The following is a 25,807-nucleotide window of genomic DNA, read 5'->3' on the forward strand; positions in this document are numbered from 1 at the left end:
TATAGTTTTATACTCTTATATATTGAAGTGTATAGTTTTATACTCTTTTATATATTGAAGTATATAGTTTTATACTCTTATATATTGAAGTATATAGTTTTGTACTCTTTTATATATTGAAGTATATAGTTTTGTACTCTTTTATATATTGAAGTGTATAGTTTTATACTCTTTCATATATTTATATATAAATCTATAATGTGTGTATATACGTATAAAAACTCTATTTTAGTTTTTTGAGATGTGCTTTTTTTACCTAGCTATAATATCATGAGTATTTTCTTTCAAAATATTGCCTTAGACTCTCAAATGATTAGTCAGTCTATACAAGTATTGGGACACGAAATTTAAATCAGTCCTTTTGAATTTGCTGCGAGTCATTTTCTTGGTGTCCTGTTACGCTCTTGGCAAATACTCTCCTCCACCCCCGCCCCCCTTCCGGTACCATTAACCTGATGATTCGGCAGCCAGACCACCTTTTAATGAAGTTTGCGGACAATCTAGGCTGAGAAAGGACAGCCCTTAAACCTACCCTAATTTGTTTCTCACGTGGTGCTTGACGCCTTGGTTGTTCTGTGAATAGGCTACTTCTGCCTCTTCAGTTAGCAAGCAGGTGGGGAGGAGCAGAGGCGGGCCTCACTGGATGATTGTTTTGTAGGTGCGGCTACGCTACACTGCATCATGTCATCGACAAATCCAAAGAGGACCGGATGGAGAGCTTCTTCCTCAGCGAGACCTGCAAATACTTGTATCTGGTATGTGCTCCATTCTGCTGACAGCGAGCATTCCTCCGCCTTCCATCTAACACACGCCACCAGGCGCTGCTCCAGGCTGGGCGTTTCGCTGGCTCAGGGGCGCAGTACTGTCGGGAGCAAAGGCACGTTGCTGTCTGCTCCGTGGTTCCTGACCTCGTAGAGGAGGCAGTGCCGGGTACACACATAGACACTCTTTGGGTTACACGTTGTGTGAAGTGCAGGTAACGATTCCTGGGGGACCCTCGTTAGTGTGGTGGTCACGAGGCTTCCCTGAGGAAGACCGCAGAGTCTCAGCTCTTACTTCCCCCCTGACCTGGGCGCTCTCAGTGAGACCCACAGTCCGGCCGGGTCTCTGTCCATACACACGTCCGCACATGTTTAGGGAGAGACTGAAGTTTTGGACCTGGAAGGAACCTTCGGGATCATCTAGTCAGCGTTCATTCTTCCTCTCAGGGGAAGTGCCAGAGGTCAGGTGACTTGCCGGGGTTCTCGGGGTGACGACATGGCAGAGCCGCGGCTTGAGCCCTGGGCCCGATTCCTTGTCCAGTGCTCTTTCCGCATGGCTGCTTGGCCACGGGCGTGCACGGCATCTGTGTAGTGCACCTGGCCGCTCTCCTCCCCTCTGTCACCGGCTCGTATGGCTACACGCAAAAGAATACTTTCTCAGGGCTCAGAGGGTCGGGATTTCCTGGTGGGGAAACAGCGTGGAGAATTTAGGCCGAGATCCAGAGATACCCATCAGTAGTGATAGGTTCGTTTTATCCAGTTCAGTGGTCCCCAAGCCCCGGGGTCGGCTGGATTGGAGTCACACTGTTAAGATTACAGCCATGTTGAATGGGAATCTTCAGAAGCAGGCTCAGGAGCCTGTAATGTTGACAGGTGCCTCTCATGGTCCTGTACAAAGCCGGGTTTCGGAAGCCCCGGTCTAGTCCTCTCAGATGACACTGCTGCTGGTGTCACTTCTCGTGGCAGGCAGAGGAGGTGTGCCCGCCCTCTGGCCGCGTGGTCCTGCCACCAGGTCCTGTGGGCACCGAGGTCTCCCACACCGCACAGTGCGGCCAGTGCGGTCGGCTGCCGAGAGCCTGGCGGGCATCCCGTCCGGCAGCCGTGGGGTCCGGGGTATTCACGGGGCAAGTTCTGGAGCGAATGAATGGAGGAGACCCCCAAGGTGTTCCTGTAGAAAGAACTCAGGGTTGGGGGGGTGGCGGAGGGGGAGGACCCAGGCCGACCCTGTTCTCCTCCTGGGAGCCGTGTGAACACGGAGCAGCTGTGCCGAGTGTTCTTCCTCGTTTGTAAAATACCTGAGGTGCCTGTGAGGTTTCCTCCGTCTCTAAGAGTTCTGCGTTCTTCCTCATGCATCGTTTACCGCATGCCTGGGTTAGGGGTTCTTTCTAGATGCCCCCGCTGCGCCCTCCTCCACCCCCCATGCCCGCTGCTGAAGGAAGGACTGCCTGGGGTGCCCTGTGCCCTCAGAGCCCACAAAGGAGTGCGCCACGCGGTGGCACGTGTGTCAGGTCCTGGGGACCTGGTGAAGGATACACCACGGACCTCCTTCTCTCCAGGCTTTTTCAGTTTCAGGCCTAGGTGGGTGTGAGCTGGGGGTAGTTCCAGGATTCCAGCGCTGGAACTCTCCGGAGAGCGTGGGGGCATCATCTAGGGCTTTTACAGATTAGTGGTGCTTGGGTCTTAGCCCCGGGCTTTCTAATCTCTAGGTCTGGGCGGGATCGGGGAAGTCCAGGCGTCTGAATTTCAACACAACTGGGGATTCCGCCCCGCAGCCTGAGTTGGCCTGAGAGCCAGGCAGGTTCTTGTCCCTAAGTAGTCTGAACTCAGCCGCCCTATGAATTGGTTCCAAACCTGCTACAATTGTGTCTGTTTTCTTTTCTTTTTTCTACTAGCTCTTTGATGAGGAGAATCCAGTACACAAATCTGGAACCAGATACATGTTTACAACTGAGGGACACATTGTATCTGTGGACGCACATCTCCGGGAGTCACCCTGGAAGGAGTTCTTTTCTGAAGAGGGAGGGCGGGACCCAGTGGGAAAGTCGGGGCACAGGCCGAGACCTCATGAGCTAAAAGTCATCAACTCCAGCTCCAATGTAAGTTGCTTTCTCCAGGGGTGGTTTGCAATTGGAGGAAGAGAAAACACTACTCATAACATTATCATCCAGAGTGTCTGACAGAATATTCATGGCACACTCGGGTTGGGTAATTTGAGAAGAGTTTCAGAAAGAGGCCATTTCTGTAGCTATAGATAAGACCCTGAAATTTATATTAGGCCATGGAGTGTAGATTAAGCGAACAAAGCGTGATTGAGAGGAAAGGGTAAAACAGAAGGAGAGAGAATAATCATAGCCAGCATTTATTTATAGAGCTTACCACATGCTAAGCACTGTGCTAAATGCTTAAGTATGTTCACTTCTCATAGCAGCCCTGTGAGGGGTAGGTATCGTAATATCCCTACTTCACAGACAGAAAAAGGGAGGTACAGAGAGGGTCAGGTCACACGGTGGAGCCGCCCGGATTTGTACTGAAGGAGACACTTGTCTGATAGACCCGATTCCATTGTGCCGGGCACCGGGGATGCGGGCCGGTCAGAGGGGTCCTGGTGCTGGACGGGCCCAGGGCCCAGTGTAGAGACCGGTTCCCCCCGGGTGCTTGTCAGTAGGAGGCTGTGTGAAGTGCTGTTGAAACACTGAAGAGGGAGGAATTATTCTGCCAGGAAAACAAGGAGGGCTTCACTCAGGAGGTTGCCTCTCAGTAGCTCCTGGAATGATGAGGGGGGGCTTCCCAGGAGGGACGCTCTGGCAGAAGGCACAGCACCTACAAAAAGCACGAGTGGGGGATGTTGGGACCAACTGAAGAACCTGTCAGTCTCGATCTTGCAAAGTTGAGGAGCAGGGCGTGTGAGTTCAGGTACAGAGCAGCGAGCAAATGTTTCTTTGAGGAAGAGCATGAATATATGTGGAAACTTTCCAGGCAGCACGTTTGGTTCTCAAACTTAAATCCCCTTTGAGAGAGAGAAAAGCAAAAAAGCCTTTAATTTAAAAAAATAAGTAAATAAGTAACACTCTTAAGCATTTAGGTGTTAGCTGTGGATGAGAAGAGCAACAGACTCAGAAAAACAACAGTATTTTCAAGTAGCTAAAACATTTTTTGCGATTCTGGGTGGATTGAGGACCCAAGGGGTGCAGGTTTTAGTCCCGGCCCCTCTTCACTTGGGTGCATGTGTTTTAGCCTCCCTGGGTTTCCATTTCTTCACCTGTGAAGTGAGGAAATTAAATTACATCAGTGGTCCTCAACTGGAGGTGACTTTGCTCCTCAAGGGACATTGAGCAATGTCTGGAGACAATCTTGGTTGTCACAACTGGGGCTTAGGGGCAGGGGGCATATAGCGGGAGAGCCCAGGGATGCTGTTGACCATCCCGCAGTGCACGGGACAGGCCCCAAGTGTTGACAGTGCCAGGATGAGAAACCCCAGGGGAGGTCACCCAGTCACATCTGAGGAATTAACACATGGCGTCTTAACTCAAAATTCGAATTGTCCCTCATTTACTTTCCTTCTAGTGCAATCGTGTTCCTGACGAGAGGCGATATTCCCTGCCCTTAAAGAGCGTCTACATGCGACAGATTGACCAGATGGTTGGCTTGATTTGATCTGCTCTCCCCTGTGTGGCCTCATCTGAAACTGGACCTAAAACAGCTGAACCCAGGCCAGGCTGAGACCCAGTCCGAAGTGGAGGAGGCTAGGCGTCTGGCTGTCCACGATGGTGTAGGAATCTCTGTCCAGCTCCCCAGCCGCATCTGGTAGATTCTTGGATACTTTAGCGTTTCTCTTCTGTTCAATAAAATGCCCTGTTTGTCTTAAGGATATACTTTGAAGTGAGAAGGTACGTAGGAGTTGGCTTCTTACGACGTGCTGATGTTACTGTGCACCGTGGATGGGCCTCTTTGGCTGGATCTCCAGACCTTCCTACTGTGGAATCCGTCGAGTCTTCTCTGCCGGCGCTTGTCGACCGCTGCCTGGCCGCCTCTCTGCCAGAGGAATGTGAATGAATTTCTGTACAGCAGGGCCTGCGGTTCCCCTGACATCCCTGTTTACTGCATTTTGTCATCCTCTCTCTCTGATTGGATAATTGGGCCGTCTCCCAGGTCTCCACCCACGATTGTCGGTCACATGGGGAAAAATCATCCAGTTATGCATTTGCGCCCCATGCAGTTCGTCACGGTGTTGACAGGTTATTTGCTCACGAATTTATCCGAATTCTAACAGGCAGTCTCTTAAGTTGTCGCCTCACAGTTTAAGAGCTTAACAGGTAGATCTTTTGGATGGTGTTCTACATTTATTATGAACTCACCTGAGGATCTCCCATAGTTTCAGAACCAGGTGCCTTTCAAGGGAGAGAAAAATACCTATGATCGTCTGAGCTTTCATCTGTCTTATATTTACTAACCAAGGATTATCAGTTCCGACCATGTTTGGGTTGGAATTGTTTCGTTTTTGTTTCCTGTGTCTAGTGCCAATCAGCTAAGTCAGGGAGAAAGAAATGATCAGATGACTTTCTGGCATCCTTGAGCCATTTCTCTGTGCAATGCAGGCTTTTGATGGGTGCCTTATACTCTTTTGGTTTGGGCCACTGGATGTCACAGCTGCTGCTATGATTTTAACCGCCTTGTTTTGTATTGCTACATGGTGTGACCACAGCGAAAGGGGCATGGGATGGATATCAGGCAGGTTCTGGAAACTTCTTGGTCAGTCCTTGCCTTTCAACCTGATATTTTAAGCAAGCATACATAAAGAGGAAGTTGTGCTAAAACGCCTCTTTTCTTTGTTGGTATTATTTCTTTAGTGAGCACGGAACTGTGTCTCTTTGAACTTGTGCAGAGGGCTCAGAGAAAGCAGAGGTGGGTTTGAACCCTGAGCTTTGGCTTCCCTGTAACGTCAGAGGTTGAAATGAACCTCAATAGAAAGGGTAGGAAGTCTCTTAAAAACCTCCAGTTTCACCTGTCGTGTGGCTCACCCGTCACCGCTAGGATACTTCAAATGATTTTATTTTAGTCTTTTTAAAGCTAGAAAGGAATGCTGTGTAAGCCATTGCATTTTCAGTCAAAAGGGAGGAATTTTATTCTTGAAAATTTAAGTGTTGCTGGTTTTAAAATAGATATCTAATTCAGTTCTTTGAGGTTTTTAGAAGAGGGATTTTCAGTAATAAACGTCACCTCTGTCTTTTAAACATTTACTGTGCAAATGTTTTAAAGGAAAAAAAATCAAATGCTTCTGTTTTACATTTTTTCTTCATTTCAGAAGCATTCTGTTTATCAACATTGTCTCATCTACTGAACAGAAAAGTTTCTTTGAGAATACTCTATATATTTAAAATATTTTCATTGCCTCAGTAAACCCAAAATGTCCCCTTTTAAAGACACACACCTGCATGAGCATCCCTGCACCTGTTCTCCAGGTAAACCAAGGTGGGACTATAAATGAGCTGTTTGGGAGAATGGGGCACCTCAGGGAAGAAAGTGGGCCCTTTGTGATCACACTGTTAGGTTATCGCACCCCAATGTTCCCCCTCCTCTGGGCTCAGGTATCCCATCTCCCTCCCGCTCTGGAACAGGGACCTGGACCTGAGTGCCACAGAGGCACCTCACGGCTACAGGCTGGCATGAGACATGTTTTGTATTAAGTCTCAGACCTTCTTGGCTTCCAGGCACTGGACTTGTGCCAGTCGTGAGTCCGAGGGTGAGCGACCCATTCTCACCCTGGTTGCTGAGCTTCCAGACTGCCCAGTCTAAAGTTGGATGCCACGTAGTCAGTGACTAGATGCCAGAGTGCCCGCCTCGTGGCTAGTTACAGAGAAGGGCCTTTGAGCCACGTTCAAAACTTGCTTTCTCTTTAAAGGTCAGAGTGTCAACAACTGTGATATGTCCTTCAGGGTCTTTGCTGTTTCTTCTGTGTCGTGGGAGATCAGGAAGGCGAGGGCTGAGGAGGGGAGTGTCAGAGAAATTCCCTTGTGATTTGCCCTAGGAGCACCCTGATTCCAAACATTCCATGCTTTGGAACAGCTGACAGCTTGCACCATCCTTGCAACCCTGTGTGTAGCTAATGTCTAGACTCTGCTTTGGTTCACACAATGAAAGTGGTTTTGCCAAACCTTTGTGGGAAGCTACCTTATAGCTACCTTTGTGGGTGGAGTCTAAATCTCCCACCACAGAGTTCTAAATTGTTCCAGGGCAGGCTTCGCTGGCTGAGATGCTGTGACTGAGGAACTCCATTTCCTGGAGGAGGAGGTGACGAAGGAAGTGTTTGCTAGCTCTCCAATTGTCCTGGCCTTTGTGGAAATCCAGCTTCCATGTTCAAATCTTCCCTTCAGAACTTGGAAATCTTCCGTCAGAACTTGCTCTGTGTGACTGCTCTGTGCAACTGAATCCCCAGGTCCTGAGGCTGTCCTGGATCATGGGGCGTGTGCACATCAGTCCAGTAGCTTTCTGTGTGTTTATGCACCAGGATGGTGTCTGTGCAGATGGAAATTAGCTCCCTGGCTGGATACGTGCAATCTGAGGGTCTCAGCTTGATTCCTCTCGCCTCCCTGCTGTGTCCTCCACCAAAGAAAAACATCCCTCTCAGCTATTTTCTTAGCTCAGTTACTGAATGAATTCAAACTGTAATCCTTCACTTTGGGTTTTGTAGACAAAATATCAGAAATTCTTTTTTTCTAGAGGTCTTTCTTTCTTTTTGCCGACCGCAAATTTAATGCTGGTGACCAGGTCGGGCCGGATGATTGCCCCAGCCCTAGAGTGGCTGAGCAGGGACTTTAGAAAAAAAAAAGTCTTGATCTTTCTTTCGTTTTCCATTCCCAGACATCCAGCTCCTTCTCTAGTGCCTGTTCCTGCAGGGCAGGGACTCTTGTGAAAGTGAGAAGGTGAGTCGGCTGGGCTGTGTGTCCCCAGGTTTTGCAGGGCTCAGGGTTAGTTCCCCCTTGAATTTACATGTGAATCTGGCGAGAATGTTAAGTACCTGTGGACCTTCTTGATTTGTTACCCCCCTTCCCTCTTACTGAGAGGCAGAGAAATAATATTTTTAAAGGTATTTTGTTTTAGTTTTAAATAGCAAAACACAGGCTGCATTTTTATTTATTATGCACAAGAAAGGTAAATATGTTTTTACACACACAAAAAAATCTGGAGTTGGAAACTCTGGGAAAAACCTATTGAAATATACAAATGCTTCTCTCTGTAACGTGCAATATGCTTTGCAACTATAGATGGTATTTTATGTTTAATCTGTAAATAAGAAATGTATTTAAATTAAAAGGGAGCTTTTTGTAAAAGGACCAAATGTTCTTTATAAATGTACTAAGAAATATCTTGCTCTTTGAAATTTATTAGGATTTTTATGAGTAATTTTTATTAAAAGATTCTTTTTTTTTTGAGTTGTCATTTTGTTTCTCCTTTATATACTCACACATACACATTATATAGAGGATAAAGAGGGGAGCAGAGTCTATAAAACAGGATGAATAAAAACTTTATTTTGTTTCCTTACAGCTAAGCCCTGAGTAATACCACTTCAGGCTTGTCTGTCATACCTTCATTTAACCGTCCTTCACGTATGGGTCAGAGCCACTTTTAATGACCTTTGTCCTATCCCTACCCTCTTCACCTTAGCCTCCTTTCTCCCAGGCCTGACTCACTCTCAATTCTTGCTGCCATTTACCTGAGTCTCTCTAGAGCCTGGAAGGAATTCTTGGTGTTAACCTTAAGCAAGGCAATTCCTTTCTCCTATCTTTTTACAGGTTAAGACGGGATTAATGGTCCAGGGGAAGCACGACCTAGGAGGGTTTCAGAGGGATGGCCTCTGTGCCTACTGCTGCCTGAATCTTGATGGGGTCTTGAAGGGGATTGCTGATTCTGCCCCTGTGACATCCTGGTGTCCCAGCTCTGTGTCATTGCAATTTTGATGGGGCTTTATAAAAATCCTGAATTGCAACAGGGTGAAGGGCAGTCCCGAGTTCGGAAGCACCTGCTGATCTCAGAACACATGCAGGGTGATCTCAGAACAAGGCAGGGTGAGTGTGTGTATGAAGTCCCATGGGTTTGTAATCCTCTTGACTTCAAGTCCAAGCAGGCACAGTATGCCAGTGGACAGCTGAAGGGCCATAGATCACACCTCAGCCCCGCCTTCCCTCTCCAAGATGCAGAGCCCTGGTAGCTGGAGCCCTCAGTCAGCTGTGGAGCAAGTGGACTGGAGCATCCTGTGTGGACAGCGCTGGAGGGTGTCGGGGTGAGGGTAGGGACTCCGGATCCACGCTCTTTGGGGTAAGTCCTAGCTCTGCCACTGACGAGCTTTGTGCCAAGTTACACAGTTATACCATCCATTTTCAGTTTTCCCATCCATTACATGGGATGGTGATAACAGTCCATATGCACAGAGTGGACTGAGTGGATCATTATGTGTAAAGTGCTTAACATGGCACCTGGCACACGGCAGGCTCTGTGTGTGTGTTTCCTTTAATCATGGCCAAATTGGATTTGATACCCAGGACAAGCCCTACGGTCTTTTTTTTAAATTATTTTTTGACTGCGTAGGGTCTTTGTTACTGCGCGCAGGCTTTCTCTAGTTGCGGCGAGCAGGGACTACCCTTCGTTTTGGTGCACGGGCTTCTCATTGCGGTGGCTTCTCTTGTTGCAGAGCACAGGCTCTAGGTGCGTGGGCTTCAGTAGTTGCAGCATGTGGGTTCAGTAGCTGCGGCATGCAGGCCCTAGAGCACGTGGGCTTCAGTAGTTGCGGCGTGTGGGCTCAGTAGTTGTAGTGTGTTGGGCTCTAGGGCATGCAGGCTCAGTAGTTGTGGCTCGCAGGCTCTAGAGCACAGGCTCAGTAGTTGTGGCTTGCAGGCTTCAGTAGTTGTGGCACGTGGGCTTCAGTGGCTGTGGCTCATGGGCTCTAGAGCGCAGGCTCAATAGTTGTGGCACAGGGGCTTAGTTGCTCCGTGGCATGTGGGATCTTCCCAGACAGGGGATTGAACCCGTGTCCCCTGCATTGGCAGGCGGATTCTTAATCACTGCGCCACCAGGGAAGTCCAGCCCTACAGTCTTTAAACAGGGACCCCAGGGAGGGATAAGAACTGGGACTGGCTCGGAGAGGCCCGGGCCAGAGGCTTTCCCCACAGCTCAGAATAATCTCCGTGCCTGTGTGGGGATGTGGGAAGGAGGCAGGGAGGCCAGTTGGGGGTCCACATGGCCTCCACACAACAGAAATGCCCTCTTTGAAGAGCTTGGTCCTCCTCAAATATCCACCTTTCCAAGGCGGGGATTTCTGGCATCATGGGGTACATTGAGGAAGCTCTACTCTGAAGGGAGCAGGGTGAAGGGCATCTTCAGTGGCAGGCTGATCAAATTCTTGGAGAAAACTGCCCTGTTATTTGAAAAGCTTGACACCTGCTTAGCAAGAAAACCAAAAGGGAGCCTAGAGCCGGCTTCCATTGCTGGAAAACCCATCTGGGCCACCCTAAACTGATTTTGTGGGCAAATAAGGACATTTTAAAATGAAACTGAAAGTTACTCTCTTAAATATATTTGTTTAAATCTAAAAACCATTGCAATTTGTTACCTACCATCATCTATTTAAAAGTACTTTCAAACAAGTTCTTCTTTATTCCTTTTTCACCACAGAATTTTCTACTGATTTAATATATTTCAGTCCTTTAAAGTTTTGCTGCCCACCCACTCAAACCGTGCCACAAAAACTTACATAGTTGACAAATAGAAGGTCTAACAAATTTTCTGTGATCATAAAACTCCAAGTATTAAAAAATTTCTTCAGGATTGAACTAACATTACAATTACTATATAAATAACGTAAATATGTATTTTGCTAATTATTAAAAAGGTAAAATTCTTTTGGAAAAATTTCCTTTTATTAAATAACTTGTTTTTTTTCTCTCTCTCTCTAATTGAATTGTATGTCTCTGGATGAACACTACTTATTGCCAGAATGAGATGGGTTTTAGAATCAATTATCCTATTTGTCATTTTTATAGATGTAACCTCATTCACATAAATAAATGGATAGAAGTACAAAGAGTTTTTATAGCTATTATATATAAATATCTATAGCTATAGATATCTTAATTCTTTGAACTTAGCGATATGCCAAAAATTACCCAGTAGTTTATGATCAGAACTTAATTTTTAGAATCCATTTGCTGACAAATAAATTGGGCTCTCTTTCAATTCTGTTGCAAGCAAAGAATTGGAAACCAGTGACTTGCAAAAAGATTTGTTATTCAGTTATTAGAGTCATTCACTTTCTCACTTTCTGTTATGTATTCCAGAAAGGCCTTCCAAGATTTGTCAAATGATTATTTTTTGTACCTGTTATTTTTCAATTTAGAGGCACCTTGTGTAACCTGAAATACTCAAAAGTGCTGGGAAATTTTAAAATATTATTAAATGCAATATTATCTCTGATAATACATTAAAAAAAAATAAGTGCCTTTATCTTATGACCTCCCTTAAATATGTTTGCATCAAAACCTTGAAGCTGTAGACTTATTCAATTTAGAAAAATCATTTAACATAATTGGCTAAGCGGATGCTTGTTTTCAAGTTAATTGGCCCTATCAGGCTTATTTGCTCACCGGAAATGTCTGATTTCATTTTTCAGTCCTAATAGTTGTGGTAATGCATGTCCAGTAATAGCCATCTCCCTTCCGAGTTCTAGGATGGAGAGATGCTGGCAGGAAGTCGCGCTGTAGTTTGCTGCAGGAATGGAACGTATGGAGACAACCTCTGGAGCAAGGCAGTGTTTGCCAACAAGGAGGGAAGGGAAAAGGCAGGTTATTACATGGAAAATATTTCACACGGACCCTTTGGTGCCCCAGAATAAAAACTCGCCATGGCTGTGCAACCAGAGTGGTGAGATTCTGGGGTTTGTGAGAGGCGTGCCCTCTGATAAAGTAGAAGAGGGGATTGTGGGTGCTGAGAACTGGTAGATCGTAGGTCAGGTCTCAAGCTGATCGATTTTAGGTGAAAGGATCAATACAAATGCATATTTTTACCCTGAGGATCTGGAAATGGATTCCCTGAGAGCTAATGGTGTGCAGAGTTCAGAGTGCCTCCAATACACCTGGAGTGCCTGTGAAAACACAGATTGCTGGGCCATACCCCACAGTTTATGACTCAGTAGGTCTAGGGTGAGACCTGAGAATCTGCATTGCTAACAAGTTTCCAGGTGAGGCTGATGCTGCCAATCTGGGGACCACAGTTTGAGAGCCCTGCTTAGAGCTTTCCCTGCAGCCATGCCCCTTGGAAAATCTTGCAGTAGGAAGGACACTGTCGACTTTTCTATGTCTTGCAGGGGTTGATCCAAGTTTTAGAGGGATCCCTTTAAGAAAAATAATATAAAGTTTTGAAAGTGAATGTAAAAGTGAATATGTATGTAGGAAGAGAAGTCTAGCAAATCACAACTATTAAAACACTAACAAATAATAACATAAAAATCCATAAAAATTACAATGTTTTAATTAAAATTACCTGATTCAGCTTTTCTGTTCCTCCATTTTTTGGTTACATACCCTTTGCTTACTCTCTGTACTTACATTCACATTAATATGTAAATTAATTAATGTATGTAATTTTGTGGCTCACATTTGTACGCCCCTCTCCTAACACACACCCTCAACCCTCTGGTTACGGAACCTCAGCTTCCTGGCAGCCAGAGCAAAGAGGGAAAGTAGTTGGGTTCTTGGCCTCTTGTTATCTAACCAAGCTGAGCCTACTTCTTCAACAGGAGACGGGTGGTTCTGAGGCAGACGAGTTTATGTGGATTTACATAGGGGATATTCCACTATACTCCTGATTGCATTTTATAAAAACTACTAAGATAGCAGCAGCCAGTATTTACTGCTTGCATTTTCTGCCTCAAACATAGCAAGCTTTTCCCATGCATTATCTCAGTGAACACTTAGACTAAGCCAATGGGAGAGGGTCCATCATTACTCCCATTCTGCACACGAGGAAACAGATTCAGAGAAGTGGAGGATCTCAGCCCAAGGTCACCCAGCCAGTAGGTGGCTTCCGCATCCAGATCTTAAACCGTAGCTGTATCATTCCAGTTGGCTTTCTGGATCCGTAGATACAGAGGGACAACTTCACTGTGATGTTTTTGTTTTTTTGCAGTACGCGGGCCTCTCACTGTTGTGGCCTCTCCCGTTGCGGAGCACAGGCTCCGGATGCGCGGGCTCAGCGGCCATGGCTCACGGGCCCAGCCGCTCTGCGGCATGTGGGATCCTCCCGGACCGGGGCATGAACCCGTGTCCCCGGCATCGGCAGGCGGACTCTCAACCACTGCGCCACCAGGGAAGCCCTCACTGTGATGTTTTATATAAGGGACTGGAGCGTCATCAGGTTTTGGCATCCTTGGGGGTCCTGTAACGAACCCCCCACAGATACCGAGTGATGACTGTATATTCACGGGGGCCGTTTCTTGGATTGGCTTCCTGTAAGTTGACTAATATTGAATGGTGGTCTGTAGTTTTTTTAATGAGCTGATAAAAATCCTCAGATAAAAATTATATAGTGATTGAATTTATAAAACAGATGACCCCACATACAGACAAACAACCCAGAACTCATAGCTCTGGTGAAGTAGGGGTGGTAACAGGGACTCTCCCCGCTTGGCACGTACACCCTAACTTCCCTGCTTCCCCAGCCAGGCCAGTTTTACAAGATCCAGGGTCCCCTGGAAACCACTGAGACAGCTGCTTGCTCTGCCTTCTTCGCTAGTAAGGTGGTTTTATTTTTCAGGGTTTTAATATGTTCTGTGGTCTGTATCCCGACCCCCCGACCCCCAAATGGCCTCAGCCTCAACCACCAGTCTCGGTTGCCTGTCTCTCCTCAGTAGGAGGGCTTCAGAGTTCTAAGACATGATTTGGATTATCAACATCATTGCCTCCACAATGTGTAAGCCTGGTTCTGGGGCAGGAGGGAGATACAGAAGCACAGGCTTCTGCCACTCAGGTGCCCAAGGGAAAACGACTTATCTTCAGTTTACGCAAGAGTAGGGCTGCTGTCAGAAATGCATGAAGTCAGGACTCAGCTACTTACTAGCGAAATGCAAAGCCAAACTACTGCACACCCTTGAGTTCTGCAAAACTTAAGGATGTCTTTACCAAGGATGTCTTTACCAAGGATGGTAAAGACATCCTTGGTAGGGATGCCCCTTGAAGGGGGCATCTTCACACCGCTGGGGGGAATGCAAACTTGCAGAACCACTCTGGGGAAGCGTTTGGCCTCACCCAGCAGAGTGGGATGTGGCCCTGGCTCAGCAGGCTGGGCTGCAGCTTCTGGCTGTAGCAGGCCGTGCAGTGCACGCTCGGGTTGCCATGGAATTGTGCAGTGGGGTGGACCCGGCAGTTCCACTCCTCAGCAGGCCATCTTTAGCAGGAGTCCGCAGACTATGGGACCATAGCCCGAATCTGGCCTGCCATCTGCTTTGGTTTTCTTTTGTTAAAATTTCATTGCAGCACGGTTGTGTTATCTGTTGTGTTCTGTTGACATCGGGTCCTGGTTGCTTTCCTGATACAATGGCAGAGTTGGATAGCTGCGAGAGACAGAGACTGACTGGCTTGTAAAGTCCCAAATATCTACCGTATGTCCGTTTACAGAAAACGTGCTCCCACTTCCAGTCTGGAGGATTCCCTTGCATGTGGGAATCAGGTGACATATGAGACTCTTCATAGCAGCATTGTTTGCCAACGTGAAAAACTGGAAAAGACCCAAACGTTCATCAAAAGGAGTTGATTTGGGGCTTCCCTGGTGGCACAGTGGCTGGGGGTCCGCCTGCCGATGCAGGGGACATGGGTTCGTGCCCCGGTCCGGGAAGATCCCACATGCCGCGGAGCGGCTGGGCCCGTGAGCCATGGCCGCTGAGCCTGCGCGTCTGGAGCCTGTGCTCCACAACGGGAGAGGCCACAACAGTGAGGGGCCCGCGTACCGCAAAAAAAAAAAAAAAAAAAAAAAAAAAGGGAGTTGATTTGTATCAATACAATGGATTATTATAGAGCAGAGACAGAGCAGAGAAGCTCCATTTATGTGCAGTTCAAAAGCAACTCAAACTAAATGTATGCTTATAAATACAAAACTTGTGGGAAGCTGTAAAGAAAAACAAGGGAACGATTATCATAAAAGTTAGCCTAGGGGTCATCCCTGGAGAGGATGTGCTTGGAGAGGCACACCGGGGTCCTGGCAATGCTCATTCTTAGTTGCATGAATGCTCACCTTATTTTTATTCTTTATGCGGTCCACATATTTTAGGTGTTCTCAGTGTTTATGTCAAATTTCATAATAAATTTGTTGTATGTGAAATTGGTTTCCCAAATCTTGAAATGCAAGTCATAATTCAGTCCTGGTACAGCATAAAAAAATGGCAAAATGTTCATCAAAATAGGGGAAAATGAAAGAATGTGCATCATTTGGTGGAGAAATCTACCAAGTATTTTGGTCCTCCTCCAGGCCTTTGAGTTCTGCTACACCTATGCCAGCATTAGTCTTTCCTTGCCTTTCATGGTCACAAACAAAGACAGTGGTTTGTGGTCAATGGGTTGCAGCCCAGTTTTTTTTTTTTTTTTCTTTTTAACTTTTTATTTTATATTGGAGTATAGTTGATTAACAATGTTGAGTTAGTTTCAGGTGTACAGCAAAGTGATTCAGTTATACATATACATGTATCCGTTCTTTTTCAATCTTTTTTTCCCGTTTAGGTTGTTACATAGTACTGAGCAGAGTTCCCTGTGCTATACAGTAGGTCCTTGTTGGTTATCCATTTTAAATATAGCAGTGTGTACATATCAATCCCAAACTCTCTAACTATTCCTCCCCGCCACCATTCCCCCGGTAACCATAAGTTCCTTCTCTAAGTCTGTGAGTCTGTTTCTGTTTTGCAAATAAGTTCATTTGTATCATTTTTTTAAAATTCCGCATATAGGTGATATTATACGATACTTCACTTTCTCTGTCTGCTTTACTTCACTCAGTATGACAATCTCTAGGTCCATTCATGTTGTGCAGCCCAGTTTTGAATGGGCGTCCAGGAGGGAAAGCCTTTAAGTAGCGTGGCCCTGTTTTGACAGTGATATTTGAAGAAAATGCACTTGTATGCCCAGCACAAAGCCACTGAAACTCAATGCAACGCTGAATCTCAGAGCGTGTCTCCCAAACACCTGCTTCAGACCCACCTGGCTGATGGAGGGGTGCAGAGCGGGAAGGCTGGTGGCTGACAGGAGGAATCAAATTTTCATGGCCCTGAGGAAAGGCTCCCAAGTAGAGCCTCAGGTTTTAGGCCTGAGCCTTCACAAACCATCCACTCTGAAAAAAGGGCATTTTTCTACCAGTGGGCTTCAAAAGATCCTGTGTGATTCACATTCTACAATATATAAATTGTGTATGTTCTGTTTACTTCCACAAGAGACCACTATTGCTTCACTTTTCCTAATGGTGCTTTTAAAAAAGTATAGTTTTAGCCACCAGTGATATAGAAAAATACAGTGTTGGCATGTTTTAAACACAGCGTGGAAAAATGTCATTTCATGGTCCTTTGGAATCTTGTACTGAATTCTTGGCAGGCTGCTCGTTGAAATATGAGTGATGGTGAAAATGACAATGAGGACACTGGGCCTCTCTGTAGAGACTTCCTCCCAGGATCAAGCTCTTTCATATATATTATTCAGTTAAGACTCACAGTGCCGTGTGTCTTGGGGTTCCTGTTTTCCAGAGAGCACAGCTGGGGAAACACCATGAGTTGTATAGTCAGGTGATGGTGCTTCAGAACAATGGGAAGTAAGAACAGGGGAAACTTCCAGACTGTTCTTTTGGAAGCACACCAGGCCTTCCTCAGTGTTCAGGTGGGTGATTTGATTTTCATCTCAATTTGCTTTCAGCTTGATATGGAATTGGGCACGTACATCATTCTAGAGAAAGCTTGGGAAGGAGGTCTCTCAGTGCCTTGGGAATTTCCCAGATGACTGCTTCCTCGGACTGTCCTTCCTCACAGCCTCTCACAAGCAGCCTCAACTCTGGATATTAGAAGCTTCTGGGTCCCGTGGAACCTTACCTCCTAGAGCCTTCTGCTCCTCACTGCCCTGCCTTGTTTCCATTATCCCATTTGGCAGACAGAGGGCAGTATTTGCAGTCAAAACTGTGGGTTTGATTCTGGCTCCTTATTGCTGGGCAAGCTGGTAGTAAACCTCTCTGAGCCTCAGTTTCCTCATCTGTGAAATGGGGCTAATTATACTCATCTCATAGGGTTTGGCAGGGATTCAAGCAATTGTGTGTGTAAAGGGCCTGACACGCAGTGGATGCACCTGCTTAGCAAATCCTTCTTCCGTTTCTTCCTCTCTTGCCCTTGATCAGCTGCTTCTGTGGTTATGGGCCCTGAGTCTAAGAGAACTCAGAGAATACTTGTTACTGACCTAATTATGTTCAAGTACAACCCAGCAGTCCTTGGGGCAGTGGGTCTCACATTTAAATAAGAGTCTCCTGTTCAATTTGGAGATGCTCGGCCAGGCGGGTCTTTGTGGGGATCTGCCTCAGGAGAGCATGGCTGGCCGTTGGCCCTCCTGCCACCTCCAGCCCCGGAACCTGGCTGGGTAATCCAGATTGCCCTCACCAATATGGGTGTCATCCAATGCATGGCGGGCCTGATGAGAATGGAAGGACAAAGTCACTCTCTGCTGAGTAAAGGCGTCCGTCTTTCCCCTGCCCTTGGACCGCTGGTTCTCAGGTCTTTATAAGTCATCTTCAGGGACTTAAACCACTGGCTGTCCTGGTTCTCAGGCCTTCAGACTTGGACTAGAACTACCCCACCAGCTTCCTGGGCCTCCAGCTTGCGGTCGGCAGATCCTGGGACGTCTCGGCCTCCATAACCAGGTGATGCCAATTCCTCACAAATCTCTTTCTATGTACCTTAAGAAAAAATCCCTTGGTATGATTGCTAAACAATTCCTGAGTCAGAAGCTGCTTTTCAACAGTCTCTCCAGGGGGTTATGAGGTTGGTGGTCAGAGGATCACGGTTTGAGAGCCACAACTCTGGGAGTTTGCTGGCGGGGAGCCGCACCCCGTCCTGTATCTCAAGGCTTCCCTTCAGGGACTGATTGATTAAAATTCGCGAATCTGGCTCTTCCAGGCAGCTCCCCGCTGTACCGTCCCGTAGACCCTGGGGCACACGGTAGCTGCCGGCAACACTGGAAATACCATTAGATACAGCTTGCTTCTCAAGCTGTGGTTCCAGAAGCAGCCCCAGCAGGCCCTGGAAACTTAGTCAGAATGCAAATTCAGCCCCTGTCCCCAGGATTTAGGGACTGGGACCCCCTGGGGCTGGGGCCTGCCGTCTGTGCATTAAGGGGACTTAGGGGTTATGCAGTAAGTGGCAGGTCGCCATCCCGGGAGGGCCAGTGAGGCTTCCTCCCAACCTGCTGGGACAGGTCCCCGCATCTCTCCAGTTCCTGCTGGAGGCCTGGGTGCTGGGGCTTGTTCTCCGCTCTCCTGAGTGCACAGGTGCTGAGCATTTGTTAAGCACCTACCGGGTGTACTGGTCATTTATTCTCCCCTCCAACATGCCCCATCACCTAAACCCTTTATTACTTCTGGTTGAGAGGCAGGTTTGCTGTTTCTGATTCATTCTTTCTTTTATTGAACAAATAAAATATTCAACAGCTATAATGTGCCAGGCACTCTTCGGGGTACCAGGGATATACTGATGAGATTGTGCCTTTGCAGAAATACGTAAATTTACGCTATGATGTCAAAGCGTGGTAGGAGCTTTGAGGGCAAAGTAGGGTAAGAGGATAGAATTTTGGGTGGGGGATGAAGTGGGAGAGGGGAGGAGAAGCTGTTCTTTTCTTGGAGGATATACAGGACTGTATTTTGCTGCCCTTTTAATCCTTGTTCTGGGAAGGGCACCCTGGTCTTCATCCCTGCTCATCTAAAAAGATTCCTCTCTCCTCACCCATGGTTTGCGAGTGGGGGGAGGCACGTGACCAAAGTCTGGCCAGTCAGAGCGTTCATCTCCCTGCCCCCAACAGTGGATGCTTCAGCAGTGGGCTCCAAGCTACCCTAACGAGACTGAGCCCTGAGGCTTTTCCGAGAAACTAGTGCAGAGAGAAAGAAGTTTAAAACCCCCTTTTAGTAACTGCTGAAGTCATTGAGCTGTGAGGATTTCAGGCTCGGGGTTTTCAGAGGCTGCCATGCAGGACGAGCTTTCCTGAGAAACAAAGCCCACACAGAGAAAGTGGAGCTGAGGTGAGGCGAGAGTCCTGATCATGTTGTTTGAGCTACTAGATCTAGCCGTGCTTGAAGCCTTTACTCCTGGGATTTTCAGTTGGATGAGCCAGTACTTTACTTTTTCGGCTAGAATCTCTTTCAGTCCCTTGAGTCATGACACCAAACTCGGGAAACATGGTTCAACTCCCAGTTCTGCCACTTTCAGGCTGATTGAGTCTTGACCTCTTCTGTTACAAGGGCTGGTGGAGAGAGAATTCAACAAGGGCAGAGAATTGGCCGGGCAGCTGCCACAGCCCTTGGCCCATAGTAGGAGTTCAGTGAGGGTTGGCTGCATAGCAGAGAATAAGTAGCTGTCACGCTAATTTCTTTTTACCTTAGCTTGTGTTCATATTTTGCGTTTCGGAAACACGTGACTGAATTCCCGATGGCGGGGTGAGCAGCTGTGCTAATTTTCATCTCTATTCTGACAGTCCAGATGGTACAGTGCAATCCTTCCGTCTTCGCATCCCCCCAAAGACGCACAGGTTTGCCAAAGAGAGACATTTTTCTTTTTCTCAATGAAATACAATTACATGGAATTCATGGCATTGATGATATTCATTGTCTCAAATTACACTGTTTCCTGGTGCTGGGTTGAGAGCTATATACTAACGTACTGATAAGGATATTCTCTTTCTAACCCAAACTGTATGCAGATAGGTGACACCTTCTAAGGGCAATAATTTCTCTTTTCTCAGAAGTATGAGAAATCAGTCATTCTGAGGCTAATCTACATTACATGTACTCTTCACACATCCATCAATTTCAAAATAGATTTCAACTAGCAAAATAAAATTCTCTCAGCCCACACAGCGAGGTGGTTTGATTTTAGTAATATGCAAAGCAGGGGTGAGGGAGGTGAGGGAGAAGAATCGCCAGGCTTGGCCCAGGGTAAATGTGCTGGTAACTGGAGGAGACGGGAAGCATTTCCTCGAGCTGAGAACAGTCTGGGAGGGGAGCCGCTGGGGGTTGGGGTGCTGGAAAAGCAGTCTGGACCGACCAGTCCTTAGACTGGGAATCCTCCCGAGTAACAGAAAGAGGCCATTTGGAGCCCTTGGGGCTCTGCCAACACCATTACCATAGTTAGCATCCATCTAGGGCAGCGTTTCTCAACTTTGTTTTTGCGTTATTGCCCCCCCGCTAAGGAGCCTCTCAGACTTTTTCTTTCTGATCCTCTCCAGCCGCCCACAATGAAACTTTAGTACCGCTGGTAGGCTGGATACCTGTTTATGTGCTGTCTGTGTACCTGTGCTTTATGTATAAAAATAATACGATTTTGTTTGCCTCCAAGAACCATTCCGCTCTCTTGGCAATTTTGTTCACGTTAAGTATTCACGATCTAGGCTTGGTTCTGAGTGCCTCCCTATATTAGCTAATTTAATTCTGCTGCCACCTGAGGGCAGTTCTCTGAAGAAGGGACAGCTGTGCATCTCTAGGGGCCAATGCTCTCATTGGTGCTTTGCGGGTGCGGAGGGGGGTAGGAATGGGTGCCCCTCCCCGGAAGGGAGAGCTGGGTGGGGCTGCCACAGAGCCTCCTGCTATCACCTTGCTGAGTACCTGTTTGGTTTATTTTCAGAAGTTTAGAAATGTCCCTCCTGGTCTTGGCTGAGGCCTGGTTCTGGGGATAACCTCCAGGTAGAGACCCGAGTCTCCTCTGGCTACTGAATCGGTACTCCCCTAATATTTGTCATCTTCAGTCTTGGTGTTTCCACAAGTGATCTTTCTCAATGTTTAATTCTCTCTTCACTGTCTGCATCTGCTTCTTCGTGCTCTCACTGGTGTCTGGCTCAGTGGAAACCATCAGGTCCTCAAAATCTGCTCTGTTCCCTTGGCATTGCTGAGGGTGAAGGGAAAGGGCGAGTGAGCTTCTGGCGGCAGCCCTCTAGCTGTCAGAAGCGAAGCCGGCCACTTCCCTAGCGACCCCTAGCGGTCCCTGTCTGCTGGTATTCACGACCCTGTGTAGTTCCCACGCCGTGTGCCTGGGCTGGACGTAGGCGTCTCTCTGGAAGCTCACGGGGCTCCTAGGTGTAATCTGCTAGTGCAGCTCCTGAGCCCAGTGGGCGAATCACCAAGCACAGCGAGGAACTGTGACGTTGCCTGCAAGGCCTTTTGCAGGGTGGGCACCTGTCAGCAGGTGCTTTGACTGAATGGAATATGGCAGAAATGGTGGCTGTCCCTTCCAAGTTTAGGTTATCAATGACTGTGACTTCTGTCTTGCTGGCAGTCTTTCTTGCCTTCTCACTTGCTTGCTCTGGTGTGCACTGCCCTGTGTGATGAGAAACTGAAGAAGGCCACTGGCTAACAGCTCAGGAGGAGCTGCATCCTGCCAACAACCACCAGGGTGAGCTTGGAAGCTGGTTCTTCTCTAGCTGAGTCTTAAGTTGACTACAGCCTTGTGAGGGAACCAGGGCCAGAGAACCCCATTAAGCCTCTCCCAAATTCCTGACACACACAAACTGTAATATAATAAAAAGTTTTAAAGTGTTTTAAAGTGCTAAGTTTGTGGGTAAGTTGTTACACAGCAGTATCTAACTAATACAAAAGTCCTGGGAGGTGGAAAGTGAGGCAGAGCCTGTGTTGTGCTTCTGTGAAAGGTAGTATTCTATGGTAATCATTTTCCCCAGCCATTAAAAACTAGTCATGAACATGGTTTTTCATAAATGCATCATAATTATATATATATAATTATATAACCTTTGATCCACATCACTGTTCACTTCCTAGGATTTTTTTTCTAGAAGTGGAATTATTAGGAAACAAACATGTTTATGATTTTGGGTATATATTGCTTGATTGGCCTCTGGAAGGCTTGTATCATTTTATAATCACACCAATAGAGTATGATCGTACATCTATAAAGCTTATTCCAGACTGAAAATCTTTCTTTCTGTTTGACTAAGAAGACTTTGTATTTGTTTCTGGATATGCACACTCTAGCTTGGCACCTGACATGTAGTAAGGCCCATTTAGAGATTAATAAGTGATGGGAAAGCCTTTGTGAGGGCCGGATAATCCTTGTTTCAAGATTCTTTGTTTCCAGGACTGTCAGCTCATTGGACATCTACTGCTCTTCAGTTTGTGACTTCTTTTTTTTTTTTTTTATTAGTTAATTTATGTATTTTTGGTGTGTTGGGTCCTCGTTGCTGTGCATGGGGTTTCTCTAGTTGCGGCGAGAGGGGGCTACTCTTTGTTGTGGTGCGTGGACTTCTCATCGCAGTAGCTTCTCTTGTTGTGGAGCACGGGCTCTAGGCGTGCAGGCTTCAGTAGTTGTGGCATGCGGGCTCAGTAGTTGTGGCTCGAGGGCTGTAGAGCACAGGCTCAGTAGTTGTGGCACACGGGCTTAGTTGCTCCACGACATGTGGGATCTTCACGGACCAGGGCTTGAACCTGTGTCCCCTGCATTGGCAGGCGGATTCTTAACCACTGTGCCACCAGGGAAGTCCCAGTTTGTGACTTCTGACCAAGTGGGTAGAAAAGTGCAGTGGATCAGAATGCATGCATCAGAATCACCTGGAAGGCTTGTTAAAACACAGATTGCTGGGCCCCACTCCTAGAGATTCTGAATGAGCACATCTGGGTTGGGGCCTGGGAGCCTCTGATGAGCTCCTGGGTGATGCCTGGTCCCTGGACCACACTTGTAATAGAACTAGAGTAGTGGACGTGCCCTACTGTTTGGTCTGCTCCTCCTAACCCTCTTTGGGTACCACCTCCTCCCCACTCTCTGTGATTTAGGTGGGGCTGCCAACCAAGGGTGCCTGATCATCTCTGCACCAGGGTGGAAATGGGTCTCAGGTTGGTCTGAGAACCAGGGAGTGGTCCATGGCTTGATGTGTGACCTGGACGGGGCTATTCAGAGTGGTTTTTGGAGGGATTTAGATGGATACTAGATGAGAGAGGAAATGTCCCTTCTCTTGAGGCTACAGAGGATCAAGTGAGCCCTGAGCTTGCCTGAGAATGAAGTCAGCAAAGGGAAAGCAGAGCCAGGGAGCTGGAGGAAAACATTCTCTTCAGGACAAACTTTGAGCCCCATATCTAGTCCTGCCATGGACTTCCTAGAAATGGGAACCAGTACACTCCTCCTTTGCTTAAGCTTGTTTGAGTTTGATTTCTGTCTTTTACAATTAGAAGAGAGTCCCGGTGCAGGACTCCTATAAGCTGGAATGTGGGAGGATGCTAATGTGTGGACGTAAGCACCAACCCCCTGCTCGTGGGCATCTCTCTGTAAACTCACATGTAAAAGAAAACTTTTGCACTGGATGTTTGTTAAGAATGGCAAGGCAGAGTTTATTTGAGTTACTGCAACTGGGGGAGAGAGACTCCAGTACAGAAAGGAGCTAGGAATTCAGAGCCAATGAGCAGAGTGAGGGGGGCCAGTGGATGGAAAATAACTAAGAGAAAATTAATTAATAGCAAGGGCGGGGAGATTCTTGCTAAACGGACATAGTATTCTTTGCTAAAACTGTGGTCAGCTGGCCAAGGATGTGGAAGGTCAAGGTCAAGGCCTAGTTGATAAGAGGGCTCAGAGGACCCTGAGTAAAGGTTGATCAAGGAGGGAGTCCTCGTCACAGAGAAATCCTAAGTACGGTCTGCTAGCGCGGCTCCTAAGGGCGTGGGCGCAGGAAGGAACCAGGACGCTGCCTGCAGGGATACTCACAGGGTGGACCCTGTCAGCAGAGATCTCTGCAGATGGTCAGAAGTATCGTCAGCCCACTTTTCTGTCTCAGGTTTGCCCAAGAAGTGCCTGCACACAGAGTAGGTTCAGCGAAGGTTTGTGGAATGACCCTCTGCTTACCTGAGGCTGAGGAAGAGGTGGCCTGAGTTCCCTTTAGGAGGGGACAAGTTTTTGATTCCACAAGAAACAGAACTGATGATGAAGCAGCTTCTGGAAGAAAGGCTCTATGAGTTTAATTTGCAGAGATTGATGGTGTGCAATTGATCTGAGTTTTTGATAGAGGAAGGGTTTGATGGGAAGAGGGTGCCATAGGTTCCTGGGAAGCAAGAACAAAGGACAGAGATAGTCAGTTATAGGTACTGAAGACAGACAGAACCACGCTGGGTCTTGAGGGGATCTCTGGAGCCAGAAACATGTTTGTTAATCAAGCGGCGTGATCTCCATTTTGTGCTGGTCTCATTCCCTCCAGATAGCCACCTCTTCCTCCTCTCGGCATTTTTCTCTTAATATCCTCACCCCATGCAACATCTCACTGGTCCATTCCTTCCTTCTGTTTGTTTATTTATCTGTTAAACAAATATTTACTGCTAGACATTGGCAACATTAAGTGTTAGGAACCAATGGTGATTTGAGAAGCAGATATAATCCCTGTTCTCATGGGGTTGCAGTTGAGAGGGACAGAGAAACATTAATCAAATAAGCACCCAAATGCGTACTTAGAAATTCCCAAAGGAGCTGAGAAGCAGACCCATGCACAGCACCCAGCTCAAGGTTTCCATTGACACAACTTTACTTCTGACTGCCTGCATTAATGGGACTTAACCAGTTCAGAAAGTTGCAGCTACAAATAGCTGTGCTGTTTGAGAAAATCTGTTTATCCAAACTGAGACCTCCCAGGTAGCTCCCACTAGGGTAAATGTCTCTTTCTCAGGGCAATAAGTTTCTTAACTAGACTCGTCTAATGACATTTCAAGACTGTGTCAAAACCCTTGCCTGGCTGTGTCTGCCAATCCTAAATGATTGTTACGAACTTTGCCCATGACCCATCAGACCTTGTATTAGCTAGTGGCAACCTGTGGTATAGCACTGGGAGCTCAGCTCGTTGCTCTGTGATGACCTAGATGGGTGGGATGTGGAAGGTCCAAGAGGGAGGGGATGTTGTTGTACATATAGCTGATTCACTTGATTGTACAGCAGAAACTAACACAACATTGTAAAACAATTTTACTCCAATTAAAAAAAAGTGCTCACACACACACACACACATGCACACACAAAAGGACCGCCTTAAACCAGTTCCCCCAAGTTTCCTAAATATTCCAGCTGTGTCTCCCCACTCTGAGATGTTACCACAGTTTTGACAAGGCTGTGCTCTCCCTTGTTGTGAGGGCAATGAACTTGAAGTTGGAAAGATGATGATGGGGCTTCCCTGGTGGCGCAGTTATTGAGAGTCCGCCTGCCGATGCAGGGGACACGGGTTCGTGCCCCGGTGCGGGAGGATCCCACATGCCGCGGAGCGGCTGGGCCCGTGGGCCATGGCCGCTGAGCCTGCGCGTCTGGAGCCTGTGCTCCGCAACGGGAGAGGCCACAACAGTGAGAGGCCCGCGTACCGCAAAAAAAAAAAAAAAGATGATGATGGGGCTCTGAAGGTGTGGACTACAATCCTAAAACACCTTAACAGCAAGGGATTGGGACCCAAACTGGAGGTTTCCTTGGAGAAGTAACGCTTGAGCTGAGTTCTAAAGGATGTACAAGAGCGAATATGGTAGAGAGAGAGAGGAGGATGAAGGAGGGCAAGGAATAGGAAAGGAAGAACATGCAAAGGCCCTGGGGCAGGAGGGAGCGTAGAGCTTCAAGGGACAAGGACAGGTCAGATTGGCCAGAGCCCAGAGGGCAAGGGCCTCACAATGAGAGTTTAGGCTGGGAAAGTAGGAGGGAGCAAACCACACAGGGCCTTATCAGCTGACCAATTTTGTGATTGTGTCCTTCATCTGGAGAGCACTGAGAAGCCACTGACAGATGTTTTTAGTTCAACTTTTATTTTCATTAGTGCTCACCG

At 47.2% G+C, this 25,807-nt stretch overlaps 1 protein-coding gene across 1 annotated transcript in view; it reads left to right on the top strand.

Annotated features, from left to right (window-relative positions):
- EDEM1 (ER degradation enhancing alpha-mannosidase like protein 1) overlaps positions 1 to 4,633 on the top strand; it is a 23,373-nt gene extending 18,740 nt beyond the window's left edge. Inside the window, exons 10-12 of the mRNA XM_029242600.1 lie at positions 659 to 755; positions 2,654 to 2,857; positions 4,326 to 4,633. Coding sequence (XP_029098433.1) covers positions 659 to 755; positions 2,654 to 2,857; positions 4,326 to 4,415 — 391 coding nt within the window. The 3' untranslated portion in view covers positions 4,416 to 4,633. The remainder of the gene's footprint in view (positions 1 to 658; positions 756 to 2,653; positions 2,858 to 4,325) is intronic.
- Positions 4,634 to 25,807: the final 21,174 nt, after the last annotated feature.

The sequence above is a fragment of the Monodon monoceros genome, unplaced genomic scaffold (genome assembly GCF_005190385.1).
Source record: "Monodon monoceros isolate NGI ecotype Baffin Bay Population unplaced genomic scaffold, NGI_Narwhal_1 Super_Scaffold_3, whole genome shotgun sequence".
NCBI classification, from domain to species: domain Eukaryota; kingdom Metazoa; phylum Chordata; class Mammalia; order Artiodactyla; family Monodontidae; genus Monodon; species Monodon monoceros.